At 35.2% G+C, this 14,906-nt stretch overlaps 1 protein-coding gene across 1 annotated transcript in view; it reads right to left on the reverse strand.

Moving 5' to 3' along the window:
* Positions 1-14,906, reverse strand: part of RFX3 (regulatory factor X3) — a 445,346-nt gene that overhangs the window by 156,110 nt on the left and 274,330 nt on the right. Inside the window, 1 exon segment of the mRNA XM_053702543.1 lies at positions 4,286-4,467. Coding sequence (XP_053558518.1) covers positions 4,286-4,467 — 182 coding nt within the window.

Genomic DNA, 14,906 nt, shown 5'->3' on the forward strand with positions numbered 1-14,906 from the left:
AACCCAGAGAGAGTATTTATTCCATAACAAAAAGGGTAATGTATTTGTGTATAAAGGAAAGGTTACAACGTTGATAGGAAGTTATATAAGAAAGAAATAGACCTCAAAGCATACTAGTTAAACGGACATTAAACACTAAATACATTTTATAAGCATATAATTTCGGTCATTCTTTGCCTCTGTCTGGCCATGGGTGCAGCAACCATGTTGAAAGCTAGCTTTCAATACATTCCAGTGCTCATGTATTTGCACATGTTCTGCAACTCTCCTTCAGATACCTGCACTAAAACCTAGATTACAAAATGGCGGCACACATAATTAGAGGGAGGTGCATGAACTGTATTTAGTGTTTAATTCCTCTTTAAACTAGCTATCAATTTTCTTTTCTGTAAAAATGTAAACATTTTTAAACATCAACAATTTGGGCATTTAGGGACTAATTTTACTTATTTGTTTGAACTATTTGCAGTGCTAAGATTATTATTCAGATCATCAGTTTCATACAACGTGCCTAATAGAAGACAAATAAACTTGTCTATTTGCTGTTTCTGCAAATCATATTGAATTTATTATATACTAACAGAAATGTTCTGAAAATAAAATATTAGAAAAGTTTATAGAAATAAAATGTCATTTTGAATGCATATAATAAAACATACAAATATTATGGATATAAATAGAACTATGTTTATTTATTTTAGAAAGTTTTTTGAGCAAACTAAGGCCTAGATTTGGAGTTCGGCGGTATCCGTCAAAACCAGCGTTAGAGGCTCCTAACGCTGGTTTTGGCCGCCCGCTGGTATTTGGAGTCAGTGATTAAAGGGTCTAACGCTCACTTTTCAGCCGCGACTTTTCCATACCGCAGATCCCCCTACGCCATTTGCGTAGCCTATCTTTTCAATGGGATCTTTCTAACGCTGGTATTTAGAGTCGTTTCTGAAGTGAGCGTTAGAGCTCTAACGACAAGATTCCAGCCGCCTGAAAATAGCAGGAGTTAAGAGCTTTCTGGCTAACGCAGGTTCATAAAGCTCTTAACTACTGTACCCTAAAGTACACTAACACCCATAAACTACCTATGTACCCCTAAACCGAGCTCCCCCCACATCGGCGCCACTCGATTAAAATTTTTAACCCCTAATCTGCCGACCGCCACCTACGTTATACTTATGTACCCCTAATCTGCTGCCCCTAACCCCGCCGACCCCTATATTATATTTCTTAACCCCTAACTTGCCCCCCACAACGTCGCCACAAGCTACTTAAAATAATTAACCCCTAATCTTCCGACCGCAAATCGCCGCCACCTACGTTATCCCTATGTACCCCTAATCTGCTACCCCTAACATCGCCGACCCCTATATTATATTTATTAACCCCTAATCTGCCCCCCTCAATGTCGCTGACACCTGCCTACACTTATTAACCCCTAATCTGCCGAGCGGACCTGAGCGCTACTATAATAAAGTTATTAACCCCTAATCCGCCTCACTAACCCTATCATAAATAGTATTAACCCCTAATCTGCCCTCCCTAACATCGCCGACACCTAACTTCAATTATTAACCCCTAATCTGCCGACCGGAGCTCACCGCTATTCTAATAAATGTATTAACCCCTAAAGCTAAGTCTAACCCTAACACTAACACCCCCCTAAGTTAAATATAATTTTTATCTAACGAAATAAATTAACTCTTATTAAATAAATTATTCCTATTTAAAGCTAAATACTTACCTGTAAAATACATCCTAATATAGCTACAATATAAATTATAATTATATTATAGCTATTTTAGGATTAATATTTATTTTACAGGTAACTTTGTAATTATTTTAACCAGGTACAATAGCTATTAAATAGTTAAGAACAATTTAATAGTTACCTAGTTAAAATAATAACAAAATTACCTGTAAAATAAGTCCTAACCTAAGATATAATTAAACCTAACACTACCCTATCAATAAATTAATTAAATAAACTACCTACAATTACCTACAATTAACCTAACACTACACTATCAATAAATTAATTAAATACAATTCCTACAAATAAATACAATTAAATAAACTAGCTAAAGTACAAAAAATAAAAAAGATCTAAGTTACAGAAAATAAAAAAATATTTACAAACATAATAAAAATATTACAACAATTTTAAACTAATTACACCTACTCTAAGCCCCCTAATAAAATAACAAAACCCCCCAAAATAAAAAATTCCCTACCCTATTCTAAATTAAAAAAAGTTACAAGCTCTTTTACCTTACCAGCCCTGAACAGGGCCCTTTGCGGGGCATGCCCCAAGAATTTCAGCTCTTTTGCCTGTAAAAGAATAAATACAATACCCCCCCCCCCCAACATTACAACCCACCACCCACATACCCCTAATCTAACCCAAACCCCCCTTAAATAAACCTAACACTAAGCCCCTGAAGATCTTCCTACCTTGTCTTCACCATACCAGGTTCACCGATCCGTCCTGAAGAGCTCCTCCGATGTCCTGATCCAAGCCCAAGCGGGGGCTGAAGAGGTCCATGATCCGGTCAAAGTCTTCATCCAAGCGGGGCAGAAGAGGATCTTCCATCCGATTGAAGTCATCATCCAGGCAGCATCTTCGATCTTCTTCCATCCGGAGCGAAGCGGCAGGATCCTGAAGACATCCAGCGCGGAACATCCATCCGGACCGACGACTGAACGACGAATGACTGTTCCTTTAAGGGACGTCATCCAAGATGGCGTCCCTCGAATTCCGATTGGCTGATAGGATTCTATCAGCCAATCGGAATTAAGGTAGGAATTTTCTGATTGGCTGATGGAATCAGCCAATCAGAATCAAGTTCAATCCGATTGGCTGATCCAATCAGCCAATCAGATTGAGCATGCATTCTATTGGCTGTTCGGCGACGTTGTGGGGGGCAGATTAGGGGTTAATAAATATAATATAGGGGTCGGCGGTGTTAGGGGTAGCAGATTAGGGGTACATAGGGAGAACGTAGGTTGCGGAGGTTTACGGAGCGGCAGATTAGGGGTTAAACAAAATATGCAGGGGTCAGCGATAGCGGGGGCGGCAGATTAGGGGTTAATAAGTGTAAGGGTAGGGGTGTTTAGACTCGGGGTACATGTTAGGGTGTTAGGTGCAGACGTAGGAAGTGTTTCCCCATAGGAAACAATGGGGCTGCGTTAGGAGCTGAACGCTGCTTTTTTGCAGGTGTTAGGTTTTTTTTCAGCTCAAACAGTCCCATTGTTTCCTATGGGAGAATCGTGCACGAGCACGTTTTTTAGGCCGGCCGCGTCCGTAAGCAACTCTGGTATCGAGAGTTGCATTTGCGGTAAAAATGCTCTACGCTCCTTTTTTGGAGCCTAACGCAGCATTTGATTAAACTCTCGATACCAGAGTTAATTTTATGGTGCGGCCAGAAAAAAGCCCGCGGAGCGTTAACAGCCCTTTTACCGCCGAACTCCAAATCTAGGCCTTATTTAGGGAAGGTGTTGGCCTAAGGCTGAAACAACCTTGAAAACTGTAGATAAAGATGTACCTATTAATTCATAACAGGCTATCAAAATCTACAACTGTGCTGTTGAAAGTATCTTTAATTTTGTTCCCTGCTATTATTATTATTATTTATGAAGCGCCAACATGTTACGCAGCGCGGTCCATGGGTACAATTCATTTAAATAAAACAATAATATAAAACTTATAAGAGACAGGACAACATTTTACAAACACATACAGGAGGAATTGAGGGCCCTATTTGCGTAGGATCTTACAATGCTATTATTGTATGTGTGTGTGATAGTTTATACTGTATGTATACAGTATATATATATATATATATATATATATATATATATATAAAAATTAAATGGATTCCTAAAAACTTTAATGCATGTAAACAAATGGCTGGAAGGCATCCCTGAGTATGTAGTGTATTTAATTTTTGTTTTGTTTGTTACTCACAACCTTTCCCCCAGAAATAGATTTACAGGAATGCTTAATTCTACATTCTGAACTTAAATAGACTACCATAAATTGCTAAAGTCTCAATATACAATTTTGTTTAACTATATAGTCCAGGAAAGGTTCACTACAGCTGCGAAAGATAAGGAAAGATTTCATTACAGAACAAAAAGGGTAATGAAGTTATCCATACAGATACAATGAACCTCAAAATAAATTAAAATTTCATTTTTAAGGTAGTATTCCTTTAGTCTAAATGTATTTATCTTTTTAACCTTCTAACAAAAGATAGTACAATAATAGAATCTTATTCAATATTCCTGTACTAACCTGGTTCCCAGTCTTCTAGTTCGTAGTCCCATGAATATAGACCGTATGAGTTTTCCAAAGGATGCAGCATTGACTGGATCTAGTTTGTGCTCCTGACAGTGTCGCAGGTAATGATTGTAAAGAGTACTTCTTGGGAGACTTACACCTTCGGCTGTCTCATAATTATCCAACAGCCACTGGAGCTAATGCAAAAATAATGTGCACTCAGAATGACCATTTCCCTTTAATCACATGTATACAATAAAAATAATAATAATACAAAATAATATATATATATACACACAATTATATATATTATATACTAGGCAATAAGCTTGCCCAGAGGGTAGTCCATGTTTAAAAATACAATCCCCCAAGCTAAAGTTACAAAAAATAAAAAAGGAAAATTACAGAAAAAAATTAAAAAGCTAACCAAAATAAAAAATTTAAACCCTTAAAATGGCATTCAGCTCTTTTCAAGCCCAAAAAACCCTAATCTTAAAAAAACACCGCAAAAATTAAAATAAAAAAGCCTAAAACTACGCCCCAAATAGGTACTCACAATTCCTAAAGTCCGGCTGAGAAGGACTTTTTCCAGGCGGATCCATCATCTTCTATCTTCCTCCGGGAACGAAGGTGGCGCAGAGCGGAGGTCCGGAGCTGTCTTCCGCGATGCGTGGATCCTCAGTGGCGGTCCTCGGCGGCGTGGAGGCTCCTCTCCATCCGATGTCTGTCGTACACTGAAGATTGAATGCTAAGTACCGCATTCAATTTGGGGTACCTTGCACTCCTATTGGCTGAAATTTTGAAATCAGCCAATAGGATTAGAGCTACTGAAATCCTATTGGCTGTTAAAATCAGCCAATAAGATTTCAGTAGCTCTCATCTTATTGGCTGATTTCAAAATTTCAGTCAATAGGAATGCAAAGTACCCCAATAAATATGGGGTACCTTGCATTCAATCTTCAGTGTGCAACGGACAATCGCATGAAGAGGAGTCTCCATGCCGCCGAAGACTGCTGCCGTTGTGGACCGCCGCTAAGGATCCACCCATCGGGGAAGCCAGCTCCATACCTCCGCTCCCCACCGCCTTCACTCCGAATGAAGATAGAAGATGATGGAGCCACCTGGAAGAAGACCTTCTCCGCCGGACTTCAGGAACGGTGAGTACCTATTCGGGGCTTAGTGTTAGGATTTATTTTTTATTTTTGGGGGGTTTTATTTTTAAGATTAGGGATTTAATGGGCTGGAAAAAAACGAATTGCCCTTTTAAGGGCAGTAAAAGAGCTGAATGTCCTTTTAAGGGAAATGCACCTTTAGGGGCAATGGGTAGATTAGGTTTTTTTTAGTGTTAGTTTTTTTTTATTTTGGGGAGTTTGGTGGTTGGGGGTTTTTTACTATTAGGGGGGATTTAGTAATTTTTAAATGTAAAAGAGATGTTTAACTTAGGGCAATGCCCTACAAAAGGCTTTTAAGGGCTATTGGTAGTTTAGTTTAGGGGGTGTTTTTATTTTGGGGGGGCTTTTTTATTTTCATAGAGATTAGGTTTAATTTTTTTATTTTTAATAATTGTATCTTTTTCTGTAATTTTAGAGGGTTTTTTGTAATTTAATGTTAGGTTTTATTTAAGTGTAACTTAATATTGGGGTTAATTTAGGGGGTGTTAGCTTAGGGGACTTAGCAATTAAATTAGTTATTTGTGTTGTGGGGGTTGGCGGTTTAGGAGTTAATAGGTTAATTAGGTTTATTGCGATGTGGGGGTTTGTCGGTTTAGGGGTTAATTAGGTTTATTGCAATGTGGGGGTTTGTCGGTTTAGGGGTTAATAGGTTAATTAGGTTCATTGTGATGTGGGGGGTTTGTTGGTTTAGGGGTTAATAGGTTAATTAGGTTTATTGCAATGTGGGGGTTGGCGGTTAAAGGGTTAATATTTTAATTATGTTATTTCCAGATTATGGGTTAAATTCTTATTATTTTGCGATGTGGGGGTTTGCAGTTTCGGTGTTTGTTACTACTTCGTGTGGGAGGTTAGATTTTTTTTGTTATACTTCGTGTGGGCGGTTACGTGTTTTTTATTTATTTCTTGCGGGCAGTTGCGTGTTGTTTTTTTATGGCTTCGGGGTTGTCTACACTGCATCAAGGTGGATTCCAAAAATGACAGGGTAGTGAATTAATCCACCTGCGGTAGATTCTTTCATCACCATGTCATTTTCGGAATCCACCGGGATGCAGCTTCGTTGCATCCAGGTGGATTCTTTTGGCTGCGCGCGCAGCCAACATTCTTTTGGCTGCCTCGTGCAACCAACATTCCTTTTAGGATGCGTGCACAACTGGCGACACCGACGGACGCATTACAAACGCGATTATAGGATAGATATGTGTGTGTGATTTTATATATAGATATGTGTGTGTGTTGCTGTTGCCTTTAAAATAATCAAATAATTAGACTTTTAATTTTAATATTTATAAAAAAAAAAATGTTATATACATAAAGAATCACAAAAGAAAATGTAAATTCCAAAGTGGAATATAAAATGTCTACTTTAGGATTCCAACTAATAGAGGACTAATATGAGTAATAAAAGAACTAATAAAAAGCATTAGATCTCTTACAGCTATTATAGTACTCCAGATTTCAAATTAAAATGATAGCAGAAAGTGCAATTGCTTTCATTTAAAAACAGCTGGAGAGCTGCAGTTTAATCTTTTTTTTGCTCCAGTTATCAGGAAGTGCTTCCAATTTCCTGTTTCCCCTAGTGGGCATTAGACTTCCAATTATTCCCAATAGATAACTAGTTGTATTTGCAATTGGTGCATTGACGACATTTTAACATAGTTTCCCATTTTCTTTTATTTACAGAATAAACTTAGAACAATAGACAAATAAAACTGCAAATCTAGCAATGATTATGTGACATGCACAAAAAAAGAGTAAATGAAGCAGAAAATGTAAAATAAAGGATGAAATATAATGTGATTTTGTTGCATCTTTAAGTCACAGGAATCTTGAATGCTATTTAATACAATGTCCAAATAAAAATTACTTTAGCTTTACATGCACATATGAAGACGTAAGTTATACTGTGAAAAGTAACAAATAAATAAAGTAACTATTTTCTTTGACCATGCTTCTGTGTTTGACGCAATAATATTTTTTTTTTATTGACATTGTTATAAGAAAATCAAGACTGTCTATGTATAGTTGCATAATATCTAGCAAATAGAAAACAAAAATTCACATGTGACCCTCAGAGAATGGAGAAGACATTTGCGAATCAGATGTACAATGGCATCTTACATTTTTACTTGCTAAGGAGAAAAAGAAGGCACCAATATAATATCCATAAATCACAGAAGGCATTGTACATATATGGTGCACCCTAGAATGCCGACACCACCAAGAAAAAAAAGTGCTTAAGTGATTATGAGGCAATGAGTCACCACTGTCTGTATCACAGACTTTCCATCTATAATTTGTCTTTACTGTAACCTGAGTGGGAACAGCATAGTTTGTCATCATATTACTTATACTATGCAACCTCTTTTTCATACTTTACAATGAATTAGATACCTCTAACCTGGTTTAAGATGTAACTAAAGAAAATTACAAAAGTGGCAAGAACATGGATTAAAAACGTATAGCCAAGGCAGGCGAACTACACATAGAAACAAGAAATAGGTTGATTTAATGGCTGAATAAAGACATTAAGATATGCCCAGAGTGAAAGCAAATTACACAAATACATAACCTAACTAAACTATTTGTAATATGTACCACCAAAAGCCACCCTTTGTTTGCTTTAAAATATGTGCCACAATCATTTACGTAACCTTTGCGAGTGACAGAAATATGATGTGTAGTGCAAAGCCAATAAACCATTACCTCAAGGTAATTAAATATCCAGCGTGAAGATGGAAAAATCCACATCAAGTACATAGAGTGTTAGGTGAGCTTTTGGTGGTAGTGGTAATAAACTGTGTGGTATCCAAAGCAAATACAGTCAGTGATACAAAATAAGTGCTGTACTGGACACCTAAAACAATTTACATACAGATGGAAAATGCCATGGCCTATTTGTCTGTCTGTATATACAGGTATATATATATATATATATATATATATATATATATATATATATATAGAGAGAGAGAGAGAGAGAGAGAGAGAGAGAGAGAGAGAGAGAGAGATAGATAGATAGATAGATAGATAGATAGATAGATAGATAAACAATGGCTTGCAATCTCTGGACTTTTCAAAAACATGCCTTTATTGTGATGTTTGAGGGACACTATCCCGTTCCACAGAGGAAGGGGACAATGTTCCCGAAAACGTCACAATAAAGACAAGTTTTTGAAAAGTCCAGAGAGTGCAAGCCATTGTTTATCTATGCTGATTTCCTGCATGCATCCTGGCAAGTTGATTATGAAGTGAGAGTGCCCTCCTGCTGTTAATCTATATATATATATATATATATATATACACATATATATACACTATATTGCCAAAAGTATGTAGACACCTGACCATTATACCTTTATGAGCGTTATTGGACATCCCATTTCAAATTAATAAGCATCATATGGAATTCACCTCCTATTTGCAGCTGCAGCTATAACAGCTGCTGTTCTTCTGGGAAAGCATTCCACAAATTGCGGAGACGGTGTGTGGAAATTCATGCCAATTAATCCAAAAGATCATTTGTGAGGTCAGGCATTGATGTTATAAAAGAAGGTCAGACTTGCAGTGTTCCAATTTATCCCAAAGTGTTTAATGATGTTGAGGTCAGGGCTCTTTGCCAGCCATTACAGTTCCTCCACACTAAATTTGTCAAACCACATCTTCATGGACCTCACTTTGTACACAGGGGCACAATTATGCTGAAACAGTAAAGAGTATTTCCCAAATTGTTGTTCCAAAGTTGAAACCACCCAGTTGTGTCACATGTCGTTGTATCCAGTAGCAATAAGATGACCTTTCATTGGAACTGAGAGACTGAGCCCAAGCCATGAAAAACAGCCCAGGCCATTATCCCTCCTCCACTTTACAGTAGAGACTATGCTTTTCGGTAGGTTGTATTCTCCAGAGTCCAGTGGCATGCTTTACACCACTACAGCTGACCTTTGGTATTGTGCAGGTTGGTGTGAGGCTTGTGTACAGCACCTCAGCCACGGAAACCTATTTCATGAAGCTCCTGACGCGCGGTTCTTATGCTGATTTTGCTTCTAGAGTCAGTTTGGAAATCTGTAGTGAGTGATGCAACAGATGATATGAGATTTTTGTGCACTATGTGCTTCAGCACTCGATGGACTGGGTTGTTGTTACTTCTAGATGCTTCCAACTTACAATAATAAGACTAAGGCAGATCTAGTAGGACAAACATTTCATGAACTGACTTGTGGCCAAGGTGGCATCCTATGACGATGACATGTTTAAAGTCACTGAGCTCTTCAGTACGGCACATTGTACTGCCAATGTTTGTCTATGGAGATTTCATGGCTATGTGCTGGATTTTATGTACCTTTTAGCAATGGGTGTGGCTGAATTGAATAATTAGTTTTCCACATACTTTTGGTCACATAGCATATCTTTTTATCTGTATAAACAAATATAACACTGAATAAATGAGAACAAATGATACCCAGAAAAAAATGTTACAGTCACAGCTATACGTTTCTTTAGAATGTGAAAAAACAGTAAGTGAAAGGTCCCAGGTGTACAGCAAAAGCATAAAAAAAAAAAATCGTCAAGATCAAAGAACCTTGGCTTCTGCATTTATATGTGCCTGTTGTATTGTACAAAGCACAATATAGATAAGACTTGATATTAAAATGACAAAATAAACTCTCTTGTGTACACGCAATACAGAATGAATTTTCACACTGCTCATCTGTATTCTACAAGAATAAATACCACAAAAGGAATTAAAACACAGAGTTTCCTTCAAATGAATGATCTTACTATGGAGATGCCTAGGTTCAGTTTTCAGGAGTTACCAAGTGTAACGATAAAGGCCTAGATTACCAGCTGTTTGCTAAATTTTGCGTGCTAGCAAAAAAAAAAATGTCCAGCCTTTTGCGTGACGGAAAGAGCGCTAGTAGTACAATTTGAAAGTAAAAGCAAATGTGATTGTCGGGTTAGCGTGAATGAAAAGCTTGTGTAAAGGGTATAGCACTTTTAAAAAGTTGCACTAAACACAACATAAATACATTGAAAAGTACAGTTACTTTCATTTTAACACTATCTGATAAAAATATATATTTTTTAAATGTTATTAAAACGTTATAAGGGCTCAGAAATATAAGGTATAAGGTGTTTGAAACAAAGGGCTGCAAAAGACTTTCACATAGATATAGATACATAGACATGTCTAAATGTGTGTGTGTATATATATATATATATATATATATATGTGTGTGTGTGTGTGTGTGTACGTACAGATTTATTTATGTATTTTTATGTGTATATATGTATGGGTATCTGCGCAAGAAGTAAGTTGTATTATGAGTTGAAAGTAAACTGTTTTCATTTGAGCGCTAACCCAACGACCGCAAAAAGTCGAACTTTGAATATTGCGCACACAATAACCTATTCCCCCATAGAAGTCAATGGAGCAAAAAAGTGGAAAATAACACCCTACTTGCATGCAAACACGATCAAATATTCTCAAGTTCTCTAACCCGACATTAAAATATGAATATTTCACATTCAAATGTTCTTGACATAGAAAAATATGTTCTATTCATTCATAACTTCATATTTCTACATGTATTGGATGTTTTTTTGGTACAATATATATTTATACCTATATTTATACATGATTATTTAAAGGTATAGATATATACATATTTATATAGGAATATCTATTTAAAAATACTTAGAACATATTCTGATATCTGCAAAACATGGGAATGTGAAATATTTACAGTAAATACATAGTTAAAACCATTATTAAAAATAAATATTGCCTAAAATAGTTTTTTCATGTCTTCATCTACTTTAATGCAAAGGGCTCCAATGCACTTATATATATATATATTTATGTAGGAAAAATATGAAGAAAGAGAACGGAATGGCTTAAATATCGTCATGACAAAAAATAAAAAAGGAAATACAGCATTCTTTAAATAAAATTGACCAGCTCAATTCAAAAGTATTCAATATCAAAAAGTTTATTCTAAATAAATAAAGGTTAATAAATAAAGGTTAATAGTTCACAGTCTTAAAAAAAAGGATATTCTCCCCCGAACCTGCATCACAGGCACAGGCACATTTACAACATGCTAATGTGCACTGGTATTACAAGTCGACAGCAGCTTCCATAGGCTCCAGTGGGAGCCTCGTTCTGATACCGTCATACACGGCACAGAACAAAAGCACAGTGAAGGGGGTCATGCAGAGATGGCAGCAAAGTGTAAATATATATGTATATGCAAATATACATATATATCTATGTGTTTATATGTGTAAAAAAAACATAAAAACATTTAAAAAAACACATATATATTTACTGGAAACAAACAGTTCCCATAGACCGCAATGAAAAGGCACTTTTCAGTGCCGTTTTTTTTTTCTCTAACACCCCACACCCACCAACTTTAGCCCTCCAAAACTGCATGGTGCAGTTATTTAAATAAATAAAAAATTCTACAATTTTTATTTTTAATAAAATACACACTGCTGTATTTTAGGTATAATTATAAAAATAACCAGAGATCTGACCTCTGGTTAATTTTATAAGCGCTAATTGCTACTGCGAACTTGAGGTAGCAATAACCAGCCACTTGTAATGACTGATTATTTATTGCACACCAGCAAACTTGCAAGTTGGCCCATTTGCTGACGTGCAATTAATTAGCGCTCCACTTGTAATCTGACCCAAAATTGGATGATGCAACACAACATTCCAGGAATACAGAAAACAAATACACTGTCAGGCTCATATCAGCTTGTACTACTAGTAACAAATAATCCTTTTAAAATCCTGGATAAGTATTGCATTTAGGCTCAATAGGGTTTCACTTAATCTAAATAATAATAATCAAACTAGGTTTATTCCTCATAAGACAACAAGTCTGATATGCTTCCCTCTAAAGGAAGCGTATAAGTGAAACGCGACCGCGTCAGGGGCATCTTGAGTTAATTTTTAATCTGCACTCTGTTAATTTTAGACTATCTAAATCTATATTACTATTTGTTGTTGTAATACTAAAGTGGCTTATCTACCCTAATATAGAGCAATACAAGACACAGTTCCTAAATAGAAGCTCTTATATTTACCTAACACTGTTGGTTCAGTTCTTCTTTTTCCCCTTCCACCATACCCACATATGTGACAGACAACTAAAAATTAGCAACTTTGAAGCACTTTATACAAGTTACAATTACAGAGTTGTGTTTTTAATTAATTTTTCTGGCACACTAGATATAGAAACCTACTTATCAAGCCGTCAACTTACTTGCATTCAATGGCACCAATACGCTCGCCTAACATCGCGGCCGCGGACCTGAATACGTTCTCCATATTTAACAAAAAAGCTGTCAAAAAGCCGCGCACCAAGTACGGGGCGATGAGCAGCGGACTGTTGTTAACTAACAGTCATCGATCTCGCTGCTATTCGGCTTTTTCACAGCTTTATTTGGGGGTTAGTGTTAGGATTTTTTAAGGGTTTATTGGGTGGGTTTTATTAGCTACATGATCAGTTATTGTTCTATTTGTTATGTAACCTAGCTGTTTCGTTTCTTATCACTGCAATTTTGGGTCATCGCTATTGAATAATAATTGTTCTTCTAATATTTTATTTTACAATGAAAAAGCAGGTTACTATTTAAATAACTCTTACTCAATCAAATTACAGTTAAAAAAAAATAGATAAAATGAACCATATCTATATACAAAATATATGATGTGTGATATCAACATTTTCCATGCAATTTATTTAATTGGTTTTCTTACAGGATGTGTGAACATATTCTATTCCCTAGTGTTTTCTGGTAATTTAAAAGAGAAGGCTAGTTATCCCATGTTGGTTTTTAAATCACTATTATTTAACTTTCCTAAATTATTCTCATGATATCTGCAATTATGATTACAATGTATTACCCAGGGAGACTTTGATAATAATCAGGTTAAGTTATTTTTTATTCATTCAGTGAAAAAATATGGCTTGTCATTGCTTGGTATGACTTACGAAACCCTGGTTACAAATATACACATTTTTCGCAAGTAAGAGAGGCAATCATTTCTAAAATAATATTTATTGATTCAAACATTTTGGTAAATATTTATCAACTTTTCTTTCTGCTCTTATGTTCATATGTCAGATAATTAAGTTATTTATCTATAATGTCATATTTTTCAGTAAACACGATAGACACATAAACTGAATCGATTTATCTCATATAAAATAATTAGTAAATGTTATTAAATATTTTTAAAAAAAAGAACTATGAGGGAGCTAATTTACAATTTAAAGAAGATAATCTTCAATACTATATGAATCTTTAGCTTGTGCAGAGCCATATAAAGCCATATTTTATAAGATAAAAAATAAAACAGAAAAAAAATAATTACTAATTCCTCCATAAAAAAATATTTTAATTTAATATTTTCCACTAACAAACATCTGTTAACAACGTTTAATATTACCTTTTTTATTACTTTTTTTTATAGTAAAATATGGGCAAAGCTACTCATAATATGAGAAAATACAAGTTCATATACATAGTGCATACAATCATAAAGTGTACAAATAACTTTAGTGGAACAGCATATATTAATAATTTAAAATGCATATATCAGCTTGTGGAAGTTCAGGCATTTTAAATTCTAGCATTTCTTTGGAACTTTCAATGTGAAGTAACTTTAAATCTTAAATTAAATTAATAAATAAATAACAAATCACTGCTATCAATATTCATTTAACTTAAAGGAACACTGAACCCATTTTTTTTCTTTCATGATTCAGATAGAGCATGACATTTTAAGCAACTTTCTAATTTACTCCTATTATCAAATTTTTTTCATTCTCTTGGTATCTTTATTTGAAATGCAAAAATGTAAGTTTAGATGCCGGCCCATTTTTTGTAAACAACCTGGGTTGTCCTTGCTGATTGGTGGATACATTCATCCACCAATAAAAAAGGTGCTGTCCATAGTCTGAACCAAAACAAAGCATAAATGCCTTCTTTTTCAAATAAAGATAGCAAGAGAAAGAAGAAAAAATGATAATAGGAGTAAATTAGAAAGTTGCTTAAAATTGCATGCTCTCTCTAAATCACGAAAGAAAAAATTTGGGTTCAGTGTCCCTTTAACTATGTGCTGGCAACAAGGGGTTAAATGTTTTTGATTTTACTCAAGCTGCATCGATAACAACTATGGTCTGTTAAATGTATAAAATATGCCCAATTTTTTCATAGTAAGCCATGTATGTATAATGGCTATTCTTTTGTTTAGACTTGGCTGAAATGTTATATAGGAATATAGAAATGCTTTGTAATGACATGATATTTACTGTGTCCTTAATAGGATCAAACTGCAAAATTTATATTTTAAATGTTTTATGATTAGTTATTGAATTTCTAAGATTATCAGTAAATAAAATGGTATAAATAAATAGGAAAGTGTCTGAGAATTTGTATTCAGT

The sequence above is a fragment of the Bombina bombina genome, chromosome 2, assembly GCF_027579735.1.
Source record: "Bombina bombina isolate aBomBom1 chromosome 2, aBomBom1.pri, whole genome shotgun sequence".
NCBI classification, from domain to species: Eukaryota; Metazoa; Chordata; class Amphibia; order Anura; family Bombinatoridae; genus Bombina; species Bombina bombina.